This window comes from Podarcis bocagei (genome assembly GCF_964188305.1).
Source record: "Podarcis bocagei genome assembly, chromosome: Z".
NCBI lineage: Eukaryota > Metazoa > Chordata > Lepidosauria > Squamata > Lacertidae > Podarcis > Podarcis bocagei.
Window position 1 is genome coordinate 20,383,893 of NC_138140.1, and position 16,195 is coordinate 20,400,087.

The 16,195-nt window shown below is 50.4% G+C and overlaps 1 protein-coding gene across 6 annotated transcripts; it reads right to left on the minus strand.

Moving 5' to 3' along the window:
* Nucleotides 1–3,115: 3,115 nt before the first annotated feature.
* Nucleotides 3,116–15,254, minus strand: LOC308578464 (mitochondrial fission factor-like). 6 transcript variants are annotated; one of them, XM_081178893.1, is made up of 7 exons: nt 14,957–15,254; nt 9,285–9,558; nt 8,332–8,501; nt 7,259–7,344; nt 6,739–6,900; nt 4,729–4,807; nt 3,116–4,017 (listed from the first exon to the last, which is right to left on the minus strand). In XM_081178893.1, exons 2-7 carry the CDS (start codon nt 9,481–9,483, stop codon nt 3,886–3,888), a joined length of 828 nt encoding a protein of 275 aa, XP_081035019.1. In that variant the 5' UTR covers nt 9,484–9,558; nt 14,957–15,254; the 3' UTR covers nt 3,116–3,885. The 6 variants fall into 6 exon arrangements, with proteins under 6 accessions (XP_081035019.1, XP_081035018.1, XP_081035020.1 ...); XM_081178892.1 differs by having other exon boundaries at nt 9,285–9,561; XM_081178894.1 differs by lacking the exon at nt 14,957–15,254 and adding an exon at nt 14,522–14,588 and having other exon boundaries at nt 9,285–9,561.
* Nucleotides 15,255–16,195: the final 941 nt, after the last annotated feature.

Sequence of the window (16,195 nt, forward strand, 5' to 3'; positions counted from 1 at the left end):
AACCGCGCTTCACGGAGAAGGGAAACCTGAAAAGAGGAAGTTGCTGCTTTCCTGCATTCTGCCTCAGGGTCTGTTTCCGCTCTGTTTCCTTGCTGTGTTTGCTGAAACGGAACAAAGAGCAGGGAAAGCCCCTCCCCTCCAGGCAAGCAGAGGGGAAAGCAGAGGGGAAAGCAGAGTGTCGTTCCTTCCTCTCTGTGCTCCGCTGCTGCTGAAAACATGCAGGTGGGAGAGAGAGAGAGAGAGAGGGGGGGGGAGAGAGGGAGCTGGCTGGCTTGGGTGGGTGCGTGGGGGAAACTTTTGCCTTCCTTTCCTCCCTCCCGTTATACCCCACTCCTGCATTCTTAGCCCTTCTGTGTTTTTCCTTCCCTCCCCACTTAAAATGTGGTTAAAAAGCATGGATCCACATGGATCCTCAGGATTTTTGCACTGGGTCACCCCAAATTCACCATCAGAGCACATAGCATGTCCATGGCTACAGCCTGCCCCCCAAAAATCATGCACCCACTGTTGCCTGGGGCTGCAATGGTGCAAAAATGTGGTTAAAAAGCATGGATCCACATGGATCCTCAGGATCTTTGCATTGGGTCACCCCCAAATTCACCACCAGAGAACATAGCATGTCCATGGCTACAGCCTGCCCCCCCCCAAATCATGCACCCACTGTTGTCTGGGGTTGCAATGGTGCAAAAACGTGGTTACAAAGCATGGATCCACATGGATCCTCAGGATCTTTGCATTGGGTCAGCCCAAATTCACCATCAGATCACATGTCTGTGGCCACAGCATGAAGCACAAAAATGATACATCCACTGTTTCATTCAGAATGTTTTTTCCCTTGTTTTCCTCCTCTAAAAACGATGTGCGTGTTATGGTCAGGTGCGTGTTATAGAGCGAAAAATACGGTATATGTGCATAAATACACACATGCATACCATATTTGTATCTCCCTTTTCCTCAAAGGAGCTCAAGGTGGAGCATGCGGCTTCCCACTCCCTATTTTATCTTCATGGCAACCCTGTGAGGTAGGTTAGGCTAAGGGATTGTGCTTCACAGATATTGCTCCTTTCTTGGACACGGGTGCAGCTGAAGGCAGCCCAGCTGCTTCCAGGGGAAGGAAGACCACAGCCCACTGTGATATTCGCTTTACTCTGGTGGTCTGGAACTGAACCTGCAGTTATGTGGTAGACTCAGAGCCCAGTGCCAAGTCTGCTGGAGGAAGACCCCTACCCCCACCTCCATCTTCTTCATCTTCTTCCTCTCCCCAGGGCTTGCTGTTTGCTGCAAAGGAGATCCTCAATCTGCTTCCGGGGGGGGGGGACACTTTGTATGTGCGGCAGATGGCAGAGGAATCCTAAGCTGGAGCAGCAGTAGCTGCCCTCTGGTTGCCACTCCTTTGAAGCATGCCTCTGGCCTCCTGGTGCTCTTCTGTTGCAAAACACACTCCCGAACACACAACAACCCTCCTCTCCTGGGGAAAGATGAAAGTGAGCGGCAGTGGCAGCTCAGGCAAAATGCCAGCTGAAGGAAGGGCAGCATGAGAATGTTAAACATGCTTGTCGCTTCCCAGATTGGCTGAATAAACAGAGGGGATTACAGAAGGGAAACTGAGGCATGCACCAGGCAGCTCACTCAGGGAGGACAAGTATGTTGTTTCAGGGCATGACGAGCAGCTCACCTTTAGGCCTCCCCTTGCACTCCCACTTCAGTTCAGGTGGCTGCCAACCTACCTACCTAAAAGGAGCATGGTCTCTTCTCCCCCCTCTCCCCCAGCTTCTGTGCTTCTTTTTCCCATAGAGATCCGGCTTCCCTTTGGCCGGATTGTTCCCAGCAGAATCACAGGAAGTGGGGGCACAACACCCCCAGTCCTGAAAAGGTGTTATTCTCACTTTGCCTGATGTAAGCGGCAGTCAGAGACTTACTGGAGAGTCCACCCTGCCCCCTCAAGCAACCACCTTGCGCTACTCATGTCTTCTCTGAAATGCGCATCATTTGGCAACAAATAAACACACCGCCCCAATGGTTAGTGAGGTGGGCTCTGTCAGTCCAGGGGGCAGAACAAATGGCCAAGGCTCTTCATGGTGGGAGGGGCCAGAAAGGCAGAAACCAAAAATGGACAATCCTCTCCCAACCCGGGGATGCAAGAAGTGGGGTCCACCATGTATAGGTAAGGAGAAAGCCCTTGTGCTTTTTTGCCTTGTGCATCAGTGACCAGGAGTTAGGGATGTGCATTGAGGTTGCCACATTCACTGATGATGCCAGTTTGCTCAGGGTGGAAGAAGTTGCAAAAACATCTCTCCAGGCTAGGTGAAAAGGGAGATAAGGAGAGCCATCTAGGCCAGCATCCTGTTCTCACAGTGGCCTAACAGATGTCTGTGGAAAACCAGGGAGAAGAACGTGAGCACACGAGCCTTCTACCCTCCTGTGGTTTCCAGCAACTGGGGTTCAGTGTAAAGAGACCAGAGTCACCATGCCTGGCCCAAATCCTGCCTGTATCTCTTCACTCCCATTTCCTCATGCCAAGATACCATTGTTCCACATATGGACAGACCATGCCTGAAGCACTACCACCAACACTCTAGTTAAATCTGCCTGACTGGAACTCAAGAGAAAGCCCTTCCAATTCACACCTGTTCCCTTTCCAAGGCAAAGCAATGATAATCACACACACCCCAGCACTGATTCCTAAAAGTTTCCCCCATGTGTATGACCTGCCTCACACTGTCACAGCCTCTCTCTCCCTATGGATGGGATTCTACCCCCAAGATATAAAGGATATTGCATTTATGGGGGAATCAACTTCATCAGACCATCTTGAAGAGCCAGTGGACTTTTGCAGCTTGCTTTTCTTTCATGTTATTTCATGCTCTGTTAATTATTTTGGCCACTGTCTCACTCCAAACTTTGAATCATTTTGCAAGGTTGCAGAGCTGCCCAATTTCCTTGCCAAGCATGCCCTGCTGTACTTTGTGGAGAGCTGGGAGGCTGAGGCATTTGTCTCTCCCTCTGATGCCAATGACTGTGGGCACAATAGGAGCCCAGAGAAGAAACAGACCTTCTTCCGACACCACCCCTCCTTTTCATCACTCACACACAGAGAGAGAGACAGAGGCAGAAGCTCTTTACCATAAATTTTATTCGAATTTTAGGACACCCAAACTGTTACATACAGGCCCACTGGCCAGGAAACCATCAGAGCACTAAGGAGAACTTGGCATGCGCTGAAGGACCCTGAGAAGCCTTGGAGAAACCCTGGGTTGTGACCTTCCCAGGGACTGTTTGGCTCAGTCCTACTCCTGTACTTCTATCAGAAGCTGGCCACAAATACTGCCCACTGCTTTAAGTCTATTTTACTATAGGATCTGAGGTCCTGAGACTTTCCAGTGATCTCTTCCTACCCTTCTCACCCTCCTGCAGGTGAGAACCTGATCCTTCTCTTTCACTCCCCAAGCCTGCCTTAATGGTAACTAGCATTAAGAAGCACACCAACCCACACTTACCCCGAAGCCATCATCTTAAGGCAACTCAACATCCCTTGTATTGGTGAAATCCCATCATCATAACTGCAGCTAGAGCTGCCTTGGACCCCTCCCTAAAGAAAGTATATCACATCATGCCTGGATGAATCACACATATGAAGCCATATTCAAAAGAAAGGTGAGTCCCGACTAAGGAGTAGCTGCCCTCTGGAGGACCCCCAGCCCTGCCCACTTTCTGGCCTTCCTCCTTCTGCACACACAAGGCACATCCCCTCCAGCCCATTTCCCTTTTGGCTGCAACCCCAAACAAGGAAGCCCCAGGACACCTAGGCAAGTGCTCAGTGAAAACTAACAAGCACAAGGTTGACTGCTGGCAGCAAGTCTTGCTGCTTGGAGCAGGGTGGCTTCCTCATCTTTTGTGCCAAAGCCACATGTTGATAAGGCAGGAAGAGGCCAGCACAGAGTAGAACAGCAGCTCCTTCTGGTGCCAGCCCATACGCTGCTTCTCCAGGCGCTGAAGCCGCCCTGCGATCTTCATCAGCTGCAGCCCGGAGAAAAAAAGAGCAACAGAGAGGAAGGTCAGCCTCGGGTTGCTATGCGAAACAGAGGCCATTGAGGGAAAAGCTTTGCTGGGGAATGATGCAGTAAGAGGGAAAAGCCTCACCAGAGGGAAGGGCAGCAATGCTCAAAGCCCATCCACCGGAACAAGAGGGCAAGCACAATCCCATGCAGGGGGACAAGACAAATATGCCACTTTCTATGCTTCCCCTCCCTCCCTCCCCACCCGTCCACTACCTGCTGATTCACCAGATTGCTGATGGGGGCACCAGGCCGAGAACATGCAATAGCCTTGTTAAAATGCCTGCACTGGCTGCCCACCTACAACTGAACCAGGCTCAAGGTCCTGTGTGCCTGAACCCTTCCATTCTAGCCCATCATTGGCAGGAGCATCATTGGTCATTCTCTGAGTTGGTGAGGCTCTTTTGGCAACAGAGAAGAACTGAGCTGTTACTGTCTTTGGCCTAGTCCTGTGAAACACCCTGCCACTTTTAAATGCCTGCTGAAAATGTCTCTATTCTGTCAAGCTTATGCAGGCAGTTAAGAAGGCATCTTCCCACAGCATCTGATTTCCGATTCTAAGTCTAATAGAGTGTCATGTATAATTGCTGTAAATGGCCCTGGTATTTTTTTTAATAAAAAACAAAAACAAATAGCAGCATATAAATATTTTCACAAATAAATAAACCATCACCTGCTTCTTCATTGCCAGAGCCTCTGTGGTGCCGAAGTCCTCCAGAGAGCTCTCTGAGGCCACACTTTTCTGCAGGGAACTAAAATGTGGGAAGAGAAAACGAGAGCTTGAGAGAAAATATGGGAACAGCTGATGAGGTGCAGCCGCATAAGAGGTTTTGAAGGGGTGAGAGAGACATGGTGAGTCCCCAAAGCTAGGCCAGCCCAAGACATTTTGTTCAGGTGAGATGGCACCACCCCATGCCACACTGTAGGTACAGAAGATGCACAAGCTGGAGCTGAATTTGGCTTAAACATTGCTGAAGTGACAGGCTCCACCACCACACCTGAGAGCAGCAAGTGACACCTGCTGGCCACTTCTCTGCCTACTCTTGAGAAAAGCCCTGCTGGGTCAAGTCAAAGGGGACCCACCTAGTCCAGCCTCCTCTCGGTGGCCTGTGGTTTGCAGCAGCTGGCATCTGGAAGCACCACTGCCTCTGACCGTGGAGGCCGAGACATCAAATAGAGATCTCCTCTGGTTAAATGTCTCCATGAGTTTTGAAGCTTTGCTGGTTCTAATGGAGAGGAAGCCTCCCCCTGTAGCATAGGATGGTTCTCTGGATTGATTGATTGACTGATTGATTGATTCCTTCCTTCCTTCCTTCCTTCCTTCCTTCCTTCCTTCCTTCCTTCATCAGGGCCTTTCCCAGCAATCCCAGTATGCATTTGGAAAGGGTGACGATGCAAGTCAGGCCAGGCCAACAAGAAGCAGCATCACTGCTGGCATCCAGATTGCCAGGGCTGCTGCCTACAACCTGCCTTCCGAGCTCACTGCTTCATTTTGCCTAGGGCACAAAGGCTGTCAAGGCCAGAAGGCAGAACAACCACTCTCTGGTTTCCTCAGGCTTCCTTCCTTCCCCTCCTTTACCTGCACAAGTGTGCCAGTAGCAGATCTTGGGGTCTCAAATCTCAGGTGACCTGTGCAACGCCAGAATTTGGGGCTCCCTACTGTCTCTCGCCTTCCATCCTACGTTATAGTTGTGGTGCCCCTGTGGCCCCCACCCCAGGCTCTGCACCCATTATGACTGAACTAGTTGGTTATATAGTTACTCATCTCCTTGACATCTGATGGTAGGGTGCTCCACAGGGTGGGTGCTACTACTAAGGAGGTCATATGCATATAAATAATAAAATTATTTATTACTATTTATTTATCTTGCCTAAGCCCCCACCTTCTCCCCGAGGGCCTAAGTTTTTAACGTTCGGTGTTTTTTAGTGTTTTGGTATTTTGCTGGAAGCTGCCCAGAGTGGCTAGGGCAACCCAGTCAGATGGGTGGCATATAAATAATAAAATTATAACACCGATTGTGTGGGCCCAGAGATAACCCACAGGTAGCCCGTCAGGTAGGGGGACCTCTTTAAGAAACAAGGGACAAGATCCACCTATCCACCCATTGTACAAATAGTGCGCAAGAAGCTCCCGAATTTATCACCAAAGCTTTTCTGAACTGCCCAAGTGATTCATCTTCATGATTTCAACTGGGGTTCACTCGTGAGGTCAGGTCCAAGAAGCCAAGGGAGAGGGGGGGACATTTCCAGGCCTGAAGGGGGGAAATTCCATGACCCTCTTTTTGGCTCTCCCCACAGGTGAAATAATACAACATAGAAGCCCCCCAAAGCATGAAAATGTGCAGCATACACATGGGTTGCAGCCCCCCACTCACCTTTTGGTGGAGTTTTGGGGTCCTACCTTGGGTCTGAAGGCAAAGTTCTACCCACAAAACTCTTACAATCCCCAGGACATTGGTCTCTTCCTCACCACCTCCAGTAATGGAGCTGGAGCTGGCCATGCAGATGTGGAACCCAGGAAAGCAGAGCATAGAACATACCACCAGGGCAAGAAAGAGAGGCCCAGCCAGCTGGAAGCACCCACTCCCAACCAGAGGCGCAGCTGGTGCACCATACAACCCTCCTGCTTCGCACACATCCCAGCCAGCTGCATGCTGCCCTGAGCAAAGCCAGAGAGAATCACCTGCATTGGGCTTGGCCAGGCTTGCAAAACAGCTGGAACATCTGGTGCCCCAGGAACCACAGCACCTGAAGGACATTCTGCAGGGAGTAGATCCTGCCCTCCAAAGGGAACGGAGGAAGCTGGGGGGTGGAGGAGGCAGGGGGCGGTGCACTTGGCTTCTGCCTGCAGGGGCACAGGGAGACAACCAGAGTGGTCACTTCCTCTGGCACCAGAAGGGAACTTCCTGGCCTCCAGAGCAGCCACAACCTGCACCTTGGTCAGAAAAGGCTCTGCGGGCACCTGCTTTGCCTTGGCACAGCTACCCCAGAAGATGCCACCACCTCCACTGAACATGCCAGGAGCCCTTGGCATGTCTGGGGAGAGAGGCAGACTCCCACTTGGCAGCCTGGGAGGATGGATGAGCAAGGGAGGGTGGCTGCAAGTGCCCCTAAAGCCCAACACCCCACCCCTGCCTGCCCCACAAGGGCAGCAGGACACTCAAGAAGGACCTGGCCAAAGCCACTCCGCAGCTTTCCCTTACCAGTCTTGCCTCTGGTCGAGAGTTCCCAAGCCCCGGTGAGGATTCTTCGCCAGCGCCCTCTCCTTTCTGGCCCTGCTTTGATGTGCCTGGGTGAGGGAGCAAGAGGCAAAGCTCCAGCTGGGGGGCTAAAGGCAGGACCCCTTTTCTCCAAAAATGGTTGCCCTTAGGCAACGCGGACCACAGGCAGTCACTCCAGGTGCACTTGGAGCCCAGTAGGACAGAGCAGCCTGACAGGGCACACTATTCCCTAGTGCTGCCACAAAAGGCAACACCGCTGGTCACCATCCCTAAGGAGTGTCTCTTTGGGTGGGGCACCATGTCACACCAGCCGGCACTGCCAAAGGGTCTGTGCGGCATACACACAATATAAATCCACACACTAGGGTCTACCACCACTGCTTACTCCACTTTGCAACCCCACCTACCCCTTTGCCCTCCCCTCCTAACTAATCCCCCCTCCTGTCTCCCCACAGCTTTCCCTAAGCTCCACTTCCTTTTAAAGGAGGGGGAAGCGGCTCCACAGAGCACCTTGCTAAATCTCTGCATGAAGTGCCTCCCCCCGAATTAAAACCTGTTGCAGGTGCCCCCCGTTAAAAAGCTTACCTGGCCCTGCCTGTTGTTCCCCACAGTGCAGTTGCATGAAGTGAGATTCTCTCCTCAGAGACCCACCTATGCAGGGGTTGGGAACCCCCACCCCATGGGCCAATCTTGGCTTTACAGGGTTTCAAATATGGCCCAAGTGGACATTCCCCATGAGTCATGCCCACCTGCCTTGCACGTGACATCATATATAAGGTGAGGTGAGGGGCAGAGAGAGATGCGGCCATCAAGCAACAAATGAGAGCCTCAAAGTGGGAGAGCTGATGGGCTGAAGAGCCAAAGTCTGCTGCACATGGTTCTTTGAAGTCCCAACTATGGGACTTGGAAGCACCTGGTGCTATTGTGACTTTGGGTGGTTGACAGGTGGCCCATGAGACTAGATCCTGACAACTCCACCCCATGGCTCCTTGGGGACCTTCCTGCATCCCTCCCAAAACTGTGGCTATTGCCTCAACCTGTCCTGAGCACAGTACCAGCCGTCTGCGCCTTGGGGATCCAGGTCCAGAGATGAAGGTGAGGAAGGGGTGCTCTCCGTAAATGGCTGGCTGGATGGTTGGCTCCAGCAGAGGCTCCTCAAGAATTGGGGGCTGGTGCGACAGCTGGCTAAGGAAGTGAGGCTGGACAGCAGCATTCGTTGTCATTTCTACAGAGGAAGGAAGAGATGAGAGAGGGATAGGGAAGGACCTCCATCTGCCCTGCAAGGCAGCTGATGGCAGGCTGTCCACATAGCCCCACAGATGGAATACCACTCTGTACAATCTCCCTGCAGGGACCAAAAAGGGCTTTTATCCAGAATCTGGTGCTGGTCTCCACCACCTTGCTCCATACACCTGAGGTTTTCTTGGCAGATGCAGGAATACAGGCAGGCATTTTGATACTGATGGGATTTTGTGGGTTGTGCTGTGAAAAGCTTGCCTCTGTAGACAGCACGATTCCCACAATCACCCCCTTGTCTGCATGGACCCAGGGACATCTTCACCTTTGAGCTTCAGCACCAAGTGCTTTTGCCTTCAGACCTTACCCTACACCAGAGGGATGGTGTTTTCAGCCCAGGGGGTATGTTCCCTTCCAGGAGTGGGTTGGCCAAAGGGTGTGTGGGACCAAACACACACACACACACACACACACACACACACACACCACTCTCCATCCAGGCAAGCAAGAAGACTTGTCATCTTAGTTCAAAGGCACCTTCCAACCAGGAGGGATGCAGAGAAGGGCAGGCAGGAGTTGTGGCCTGGGGAGGGGTGTGGCCTGCAGAGACTGTCCCCTAAGGGCCAGGTAAAGCTTTAGTGCATTCAGTTCCCGGAGTCTGGGGTTCCCCATCCCTGCTCTATACAATACCCCAGTGCACAGATGCTGCACAGAAGGGTTCTATCTCATCCACCATCTCACTCCCTAGTGTACAGCAGGCACTTCTCTCTACCTGCCACAAGGATCCTGTCAGGGATGTGCATCTGGTAGGATGGGGGGCAGTCCTTCGGGGTCGCCCCCTGCAGGTCTCCTGCACTGGGGTCCTCTGCCACCTTCAGCCGGCTGGGGACCTGCATCCTTTTGTTGATGGCTTCGGTGAAGCCCAGGTCGCAGGAAGCCTTCTCCAGCTGCATGCTCCAAATGGGCCACATCTGTTCTCTCTTCCTTAGCCCCAGGGGTCAAGGCGGTGGGGGGCAGTTACACTTATGGAGCACGACGCCTCCTTCCTGCTAAAAAATTAAAAGGGGAAACCAAGATTAATCCCTTCAGAATGACTGGGTGTTCCTATGCATTGGGCAGGGAATCTCACTGACCACATACCTCCTGCTCCTGCAGGCAAAGAAAGCCTATTCAGCGACTACCTTTAAGTGCTCTCAAAGCTTCACATATGCCTTGGGGGGGCGCTCCTCTCCCTAAAATGGATGTTCGACATGGACGTGAATCCACAGATGGCATATTCTGCCCATGGCTATCGTGGCTCTTGCAGAGAAGAGAGAGAAAAAATGGAGGGGAAAGGAAGTTGCATATGCTCCTTCTGAGTCTCTGCCTCTCCGCAATACAGCTCTGTGGTTGCATACCTCTAAACTTACTAGCTAGCAGCATGCCTTGTTGGATTTGACTGCAATCTTCCACAGGCAATGCACACCCATGACATTGGAGCTGCAGCTCTGAATTTATTGCATTTAGAACCCACCTTTCCTCCAAGGAGCTCAAGGTGACATATGTAGTTCCACTCCTCTGCCCGCTTCCATTTTATGCTCACAACAACCTTGTAAGGTGGGTCACTGGTCCCAATGTCACCCAATGAAGTTCATATAGCCAAGTGCGGATTTGAACCCTGGTCTCTTCCACGTCCACCTAGACCAAACACTCTAACCGTTACATCACCACTGGCCTTTATCTATCAAGCTTCACATGGTTTGGGCCCAGCCTTTGCTCAGACATCTTGGGCTCCTGCATTCGGTTGGCATGCATATTTATGGTATGGCAAAATTAAGGTGCATAGGGCCTTTAAAAATCATATTGTCAGAAAAGCATTATATAATGTTTGGATAAGATATAAAGATTTGTTGGAAAACAAAACCCCTAGATGGTTGTCACCCTTGGAGGCTAAGGCATTGAAAAAGCTCAATATGGAGGCCGAATGGCCAAAGTATTGGGAAATTTTGGAACAAGAAGGAGATAAATTGAAGTTACAGAGTCATGAGAAATTGAAACCTAAAGTACGAGACTGGCTCCATTATTATCAAATAATGGAGGTGTACAAACAAGACAGGAAAATTGGCTTCCAGGTGGAGAAATCAAAATTAGAAACTGAACTGTTAGAACCCAATACTAAGAATTTATCAAGAATGTATAATTTGCTGCTGAAATGGAATACACAAGATGAAACAGTTAAATCGGCTATGATTAAGTGGGCACAGGACATTGGTCATAACATTATGTTTGCTGACTGGGAATGGTTGTGGAACACCGGTATAAAATTTACGGCATGTAATGCCTTAAAGGAAAATATTATGAAAATGATCTACAGGTGGTACATGACCCCAGTCAAGCTAGCAAAAATTTATCATTTGCCTGACAATAAGTGTTGGAAGTGTAAAGAAACCGAGGGTACCTTTTATCACCTTTGGTGGACGTGCCCGAAGATTAAGGCTTTCTGGGAAATGATATATAATGAAATGAAAAAGGTACTTAAATGTACTTTCCCTAAGAAACCAGAGGCCTTTCTCTTGGGCATTGTCGGCCAATTGGTGTCAAAGAAAGATAGAATTTTCTTTATGTATGCTACGACAGCAGCAAGAATACTCATCGCAAAGTATTGGAAGACACAAGATCTACCCACCGTGGAAGAGTGGCAGATGAAAGTGATGGACTATATGACACTGGCTGAGATGACTGGCAGAATCCGTGATCAGAGGAAAGAGACGGTGGAAGAGGACTGGAAGAAATTTAAAGTTTATCTTAAGAACTATTATAAAATTGATGAATGTTAAAATGTCGAGGTATGGAGAAAGAAAAAGGGACTACAGTGACATAAGATTAAGCCGAAGAAAAAACTAAGAGGACATATATTTGATAAAATTACTTAGAAGTTGCTGAAATAATTTTGGAAATTGGGATGCAGAAAGGGGAGGTATGGGGGAGTCCGAGAAATGAGGGTTATGAAAATAAGGTTACGAAATTATATGTGTTTGTTTGTCTTTTTATTTGTTTGTATTGTTTACAAAAGGTTGTAAAACCAATAAATTTTTTTTTTATAAAAAAAAACAGACATCTTGGGCTCCAACTTCCATCAGCCAGCATGGCCAGTGGTCGGAGAGGACAACAGCAGTCTCTAGACACTAGGTTGCCCCCGATCTTTAAGAAAATCAGAAAAGCCCTGTGGCTGAATCAGGCTGAAGAGACCCCCCATTTAGCATCCTCTTCTTACAGTGGCCAGTCAGATGATGCTTATTTCATTATGGCCCCTTCTCTCAAAGGCTGGTGCAGGTGACCAGTGCATCCACCTCCCCCCCCCCTTGCTCACCTTGCTCTCTCGGACCCTTTGCTCAGGGTGCTTTGGATGGTCAGGCCTGAGGTTTTAGGGAGGTTTTTTTTTCCTTCCAGGAACTTCACTAGAAGTTTATGTTTATGCACTGCTTTTAATAATGCAAACAACCACAAGGCTTGACATGTTAAACAGAGTAAGCTTCAGGGTCAGTTGTGCACACTGGCAGAAATACTCGTCCAAAATACATTTGCTTGGTAAATAAAAATAAAGAAAATTTAAACCCACAGCTTTGTTCTTTTTATGGGTGCACTGAGAAGGAAGGAGCTCCAAGGCTTTTTCCATCAGAGAGGATGAGAGACAAAAATTCAGGTCAGAAGCCTCCACCAGCCTCCTAAAAGCTAGCATCTCCTCTGGAGCCCCTGTGGGGCCTCAGCACCACCACCAATAAGCCCTCCACCCAAGGGCTCCTGCAGCACCCACTTCTCTTAACCCAGCCTCAGCGTGAATGATGCTCGTTCATTCAGCCTGAAACCCCTTCAAGGCTTCTGCTGAGGATATTAGCAGCTCAGGCTGGGCTGCCCTTCTGGGCCCTGCTCTCAACGCTTGAGCAAGCTCCCCCTGAATTGTCTACCCTTGTCATATGCAGGGAGCCCAGAAAGAGAAACTCCCCTACAAAAGGGAGCAAGAAATAAGATGAATAATACAGCCCAAGGCTTTTGTACAGTTGCAAAAGGAAGCAAGTACATAAGGAAAGAGCTCTTCTGGCCCCCTCTGGTGGGCTGATGGGAGATTGCAACAGGTGGGAGATACTGTGTATAAGCAGAGTGGGGGGCCAGAGGCAGATTTAGGGGATTCTAACTGGTGCAGTCCCACTAGGCATGGAGCCCTGGGGGCGCTGAAACAATGATGTATAATGGAGACCCCAAGGTCCGTCATTTTTTTTTGGGGGGGGGGGGTAGGCTAGTCAAATTAATAGTGGATAAAGCTGCCTATGAACTGCCCTGAGACCTGCGGGAATAGGACAATATATTAAACAAACAACTCTCTTCAGCATCAGAGGCAGGATGCTGGGGGACTGCAGCAGGAGAGGGCTGCAAATGTCAATCAGGTTTTCCACAGACTAAGTTTTGCTACAATCCAGTGGTTTTCCCAGGAAAACTGCTTGGACCCATGCTTTCTAGGCACTAGACAAGCGGAAGTGTGGATAAACATTAATAATACTACATCCCCCAACAAAGATCTATTGACGTTTGTTTTTAATTATTTTGCTTTTAGTTTGCTTTCAACTTACCATATGTTTTTACTATACACCAGTGTGATACATTTTTGAGACAGTGGCATGTAAATATTCTTTATAAATAAATAAGAATTCAACCACCAGGCTCTTGTGCTGTTTAACAACAATAAAGAGAGTATGAAGATCACCTGGCTCTTCTGGTGAGGGCTACCAACCCACAGGCCTCTCATCTCAGTGAATGAATGCAGGTGGGCTTGTTCCTTCCTGCATCAAGGGCACGGCCTCTTTCAAGCCTCCTCCCTTGGGTCACCTTACTGGCAGAGAAAAGCTGGTGAACCTGTGGCAAAGGGCTGGCTTGGAGCAACAGGCAGTCTTTCTCTGCCCTCAGGAGTTCACAATACAGGCTCTCTGCCAAGGCACAAGGAAACCTAGGTACCAATCAACCCAACAAGGTAAGGAAGGCAAGAAAAGCAATTTCTCCAATGTCTGCCAAAAACAAGAGGACATAAGAAGAACCTGGATATAAGTGGATCAGGCCAAAGGGAGCCCAGCTAGTCCAGCCTCCTGTTCATACAGTGGCCAACCTGATGCCCCAATGGGAAGTCTTCTACAAGAAGGACCCTGAGTGCAACAGCAGCACTCTCCCTACCTGTGGCTTCTAGCAACTTGCTTTCAGAAGCACCCCTACCTCTGACCATGGTTCAAGAGGAGGATGTCCCTTTGAGCATCCTCAAACTTCTATGGCTGCTGGCCCATGTGGCTTCTCCAGGAGTTGTGTAATCTCTACAGACTAGCCCCCCTGAGCCACACCCAACTACAGGCTGGTGGAGAAAAGCAGCAAAGACTGGAGCCCCCAGGGGAGGGGAGAGCAGGGAGGGATTGCTGCTGGCACAAATCTAAGTGGGCCCCACTGGCTGGGATGCAGAGCCCATATGTTCACAACGAGCTATAACAGAACACAATTTGTTTCTGTCTCCAAAAACTGCTTCTGAATTTCAGTTGCTGGAAACCACAGGAGAGAGAAGAGTGCTCTTGTGCTCAAATTCTGCTTCTGAACTTCCCATAATGGGCATCTGGTTGGCCCCTATGAGAACAGGATGCTGTGCCACTGATGCGCCACTGATCCAACAGGGTTCTTCTGATGCTCTTATGGAACCTTTAGGTCCAGAGGGAGTCTATCTAGATTGCTAAATTCATAGGGGCCTTTGGCCACTGTAAGAATAGGACTAGAGATGGGCCCCTTTTTGCCTTATCCCACAGATGCTCTCCTAATGTTCTTCTGTTGTGTCCTGAGAAAGACTTCTGGGCTTGGCTGTTTCCTTGCCAGCAGGGGAAAGAGGCTTTGCCGATGTGCTGAAACAACTTCGCAAAAAGCCAGGAAAGCTTTTACAAAAAGAGGGGGAGAGGGATACAGAGATAACTAAATCCACCACCACCATCACCTCCAACCAGAATGAACCTGAGACGTGATGAGGAACACGCAGGAAGACCATCCAGGTGCGCCAGCGTTCTTCGCGCTCGAGGTAACTCAAAGAAACTTCCGTAGCTAGGAGCAGTCTACCGGAAGCAGTAGGGAAGGCCCACTGGCCCACTAGCCCCACCCCCACCCCGGGTTTGAACCAGAGGAGACCTTCAGAAGTTTTGTCCGACAACGCTCGGCCGCTCCAGGGGAGTTAGCAAAGCTAAGGGTTCCTCGCGAGCAACGCCTCGGCAGCTAGCGGCGGCACTCAGCACATGCTCAGAGGCGCCTCCCACCTCGGTATTTGCCTCGGCCTTCCGCCAGAGGGCGAGAGCAGATGCCGGAGGCGCTTGGCCTGCTTGCTGCTTTCCTCCCTTCTCTTTTTTCTTTCTTTATCTTTTTCCCCTTTTCTTAACGGGACTTTTTTTGACGCACCTGCTCCTGCTGCTGCTGCCACCGGGTCCAAGCATCCGTCGCCCGTGACGTCGCCCCGCGCCGCGATTGGCTGGGCGCTAACCCGCGCCCCCTGCTCCAGCAGGCTGGCCTGGGCCGGCCGAGCCCGAAATAGCCATGCCCGGGCCGGGTCACTGCAGGCCAAGCGAGCCGCGCGGTCAGAGCCAAGCAACACAACAGGGAGGACGTCTGCAGACAAGCAGGCAGTCAGTCAGTCCACAGGCGAGGTTTCTCTCCCCGCTGCTGGGGGAGCTGCTTCACCTGTTGATTTCTGCCTGCCGAGCCACAATAGGGTCCGCCCTCCACGAGGCAGGGCTGAGCCGAGCCGCCGTGGGATATTGAAACCTGGCAGAGAATTAGCATTCACGTGCATCTGTTCCCTAATAGCCCTTGTTACTCTAAAAGGAGCCACGGGAGAGCTCCTCCTGCTAAGATCCGCCGCTGCTTCGGGCGGGAGTAGAGAGGCATTCTAGCTATACTGTACTCAGGCGCAATATTGTCTCTCGAATATTCACTGGCATGGAACGCAAATCAAGCCCTGGGCAGGATACCGGTTTGTGTGTGTTCCTGGGAAGTTGCCCCAATCCCAGGGCACGGGGTGGGGGCTCTAGCTGCCTCAGCAAAGCGCCTGCTCTACCACTGAGCCGAGACGCCTTACAATTCGGCTCTTCTCCGTACGTTTGCCTGCGAATGTGAGGAGTGTTGGGAGCCACCCTGGCGCCTCTTCTTCTACATCCACCATCAGTGTAGAGGGTATAACGAACTGTTCCTGCATATGGGCGTAGCCTAAATCAAATAAATACAAATCTGAGGTTCTGCTCCCGCCCGCAACAAAAATCCTGGGTACGCCCATGTTCCGGCAAGGGTGGCGGTGGGGCCGCGAGAGGGGTTTTTTATTCAGCAACACATCTGGATTTGTGGCTAAAGGCGGGAGATACCAAACCTACAGAGTGTCATCGCTGATACTGATCAGGTCTAAGTGAACACAATATATTTCTATCCCTTAGATATACAGGAAAGTAAAAGCTTTACCCCCAAAATGGTCTATGGCTCATAGCCAACAGAATGCACCAAAGGCTCACACATTTTAAGTACCCAACAACAAAAGAGTCCAAAGGAACAATAGGCTGAAACTTTGAAATCCAAAAGATGAAAGAGGGCTGCAAAAGGTGCATTTCAAGAAATCTGCCCTGTATCTTAACGTGAAAGGCAGGCAAAGCG

Excerpts from the sequence above, each read along its gene's own strand:
- LOC308578464 (XM_081178893.1), bottom strand. The coding sequence starts at position 9,483 with ATGTGGCCCATTTGGAGCATGCAGCTGGAGAAGGCTTCCTGCGACCTG. Across the intron at positions 6,901-7,258 it reads CTCGACCAGAGGCAAGACTG|GCAGAAGCCAAGTGCACCGC; the intron begins GTAAGGGAAAGC and ends GTGCCCCTGCAG. Across the intron at positions 4,018-4,728 it reads CTCTGGCAATGAAGAAGCAG|CTGATGAAGATCGCAGGGCG; the intron begins GTGATGGTTTAT and ends TCCGGGCTGCAG.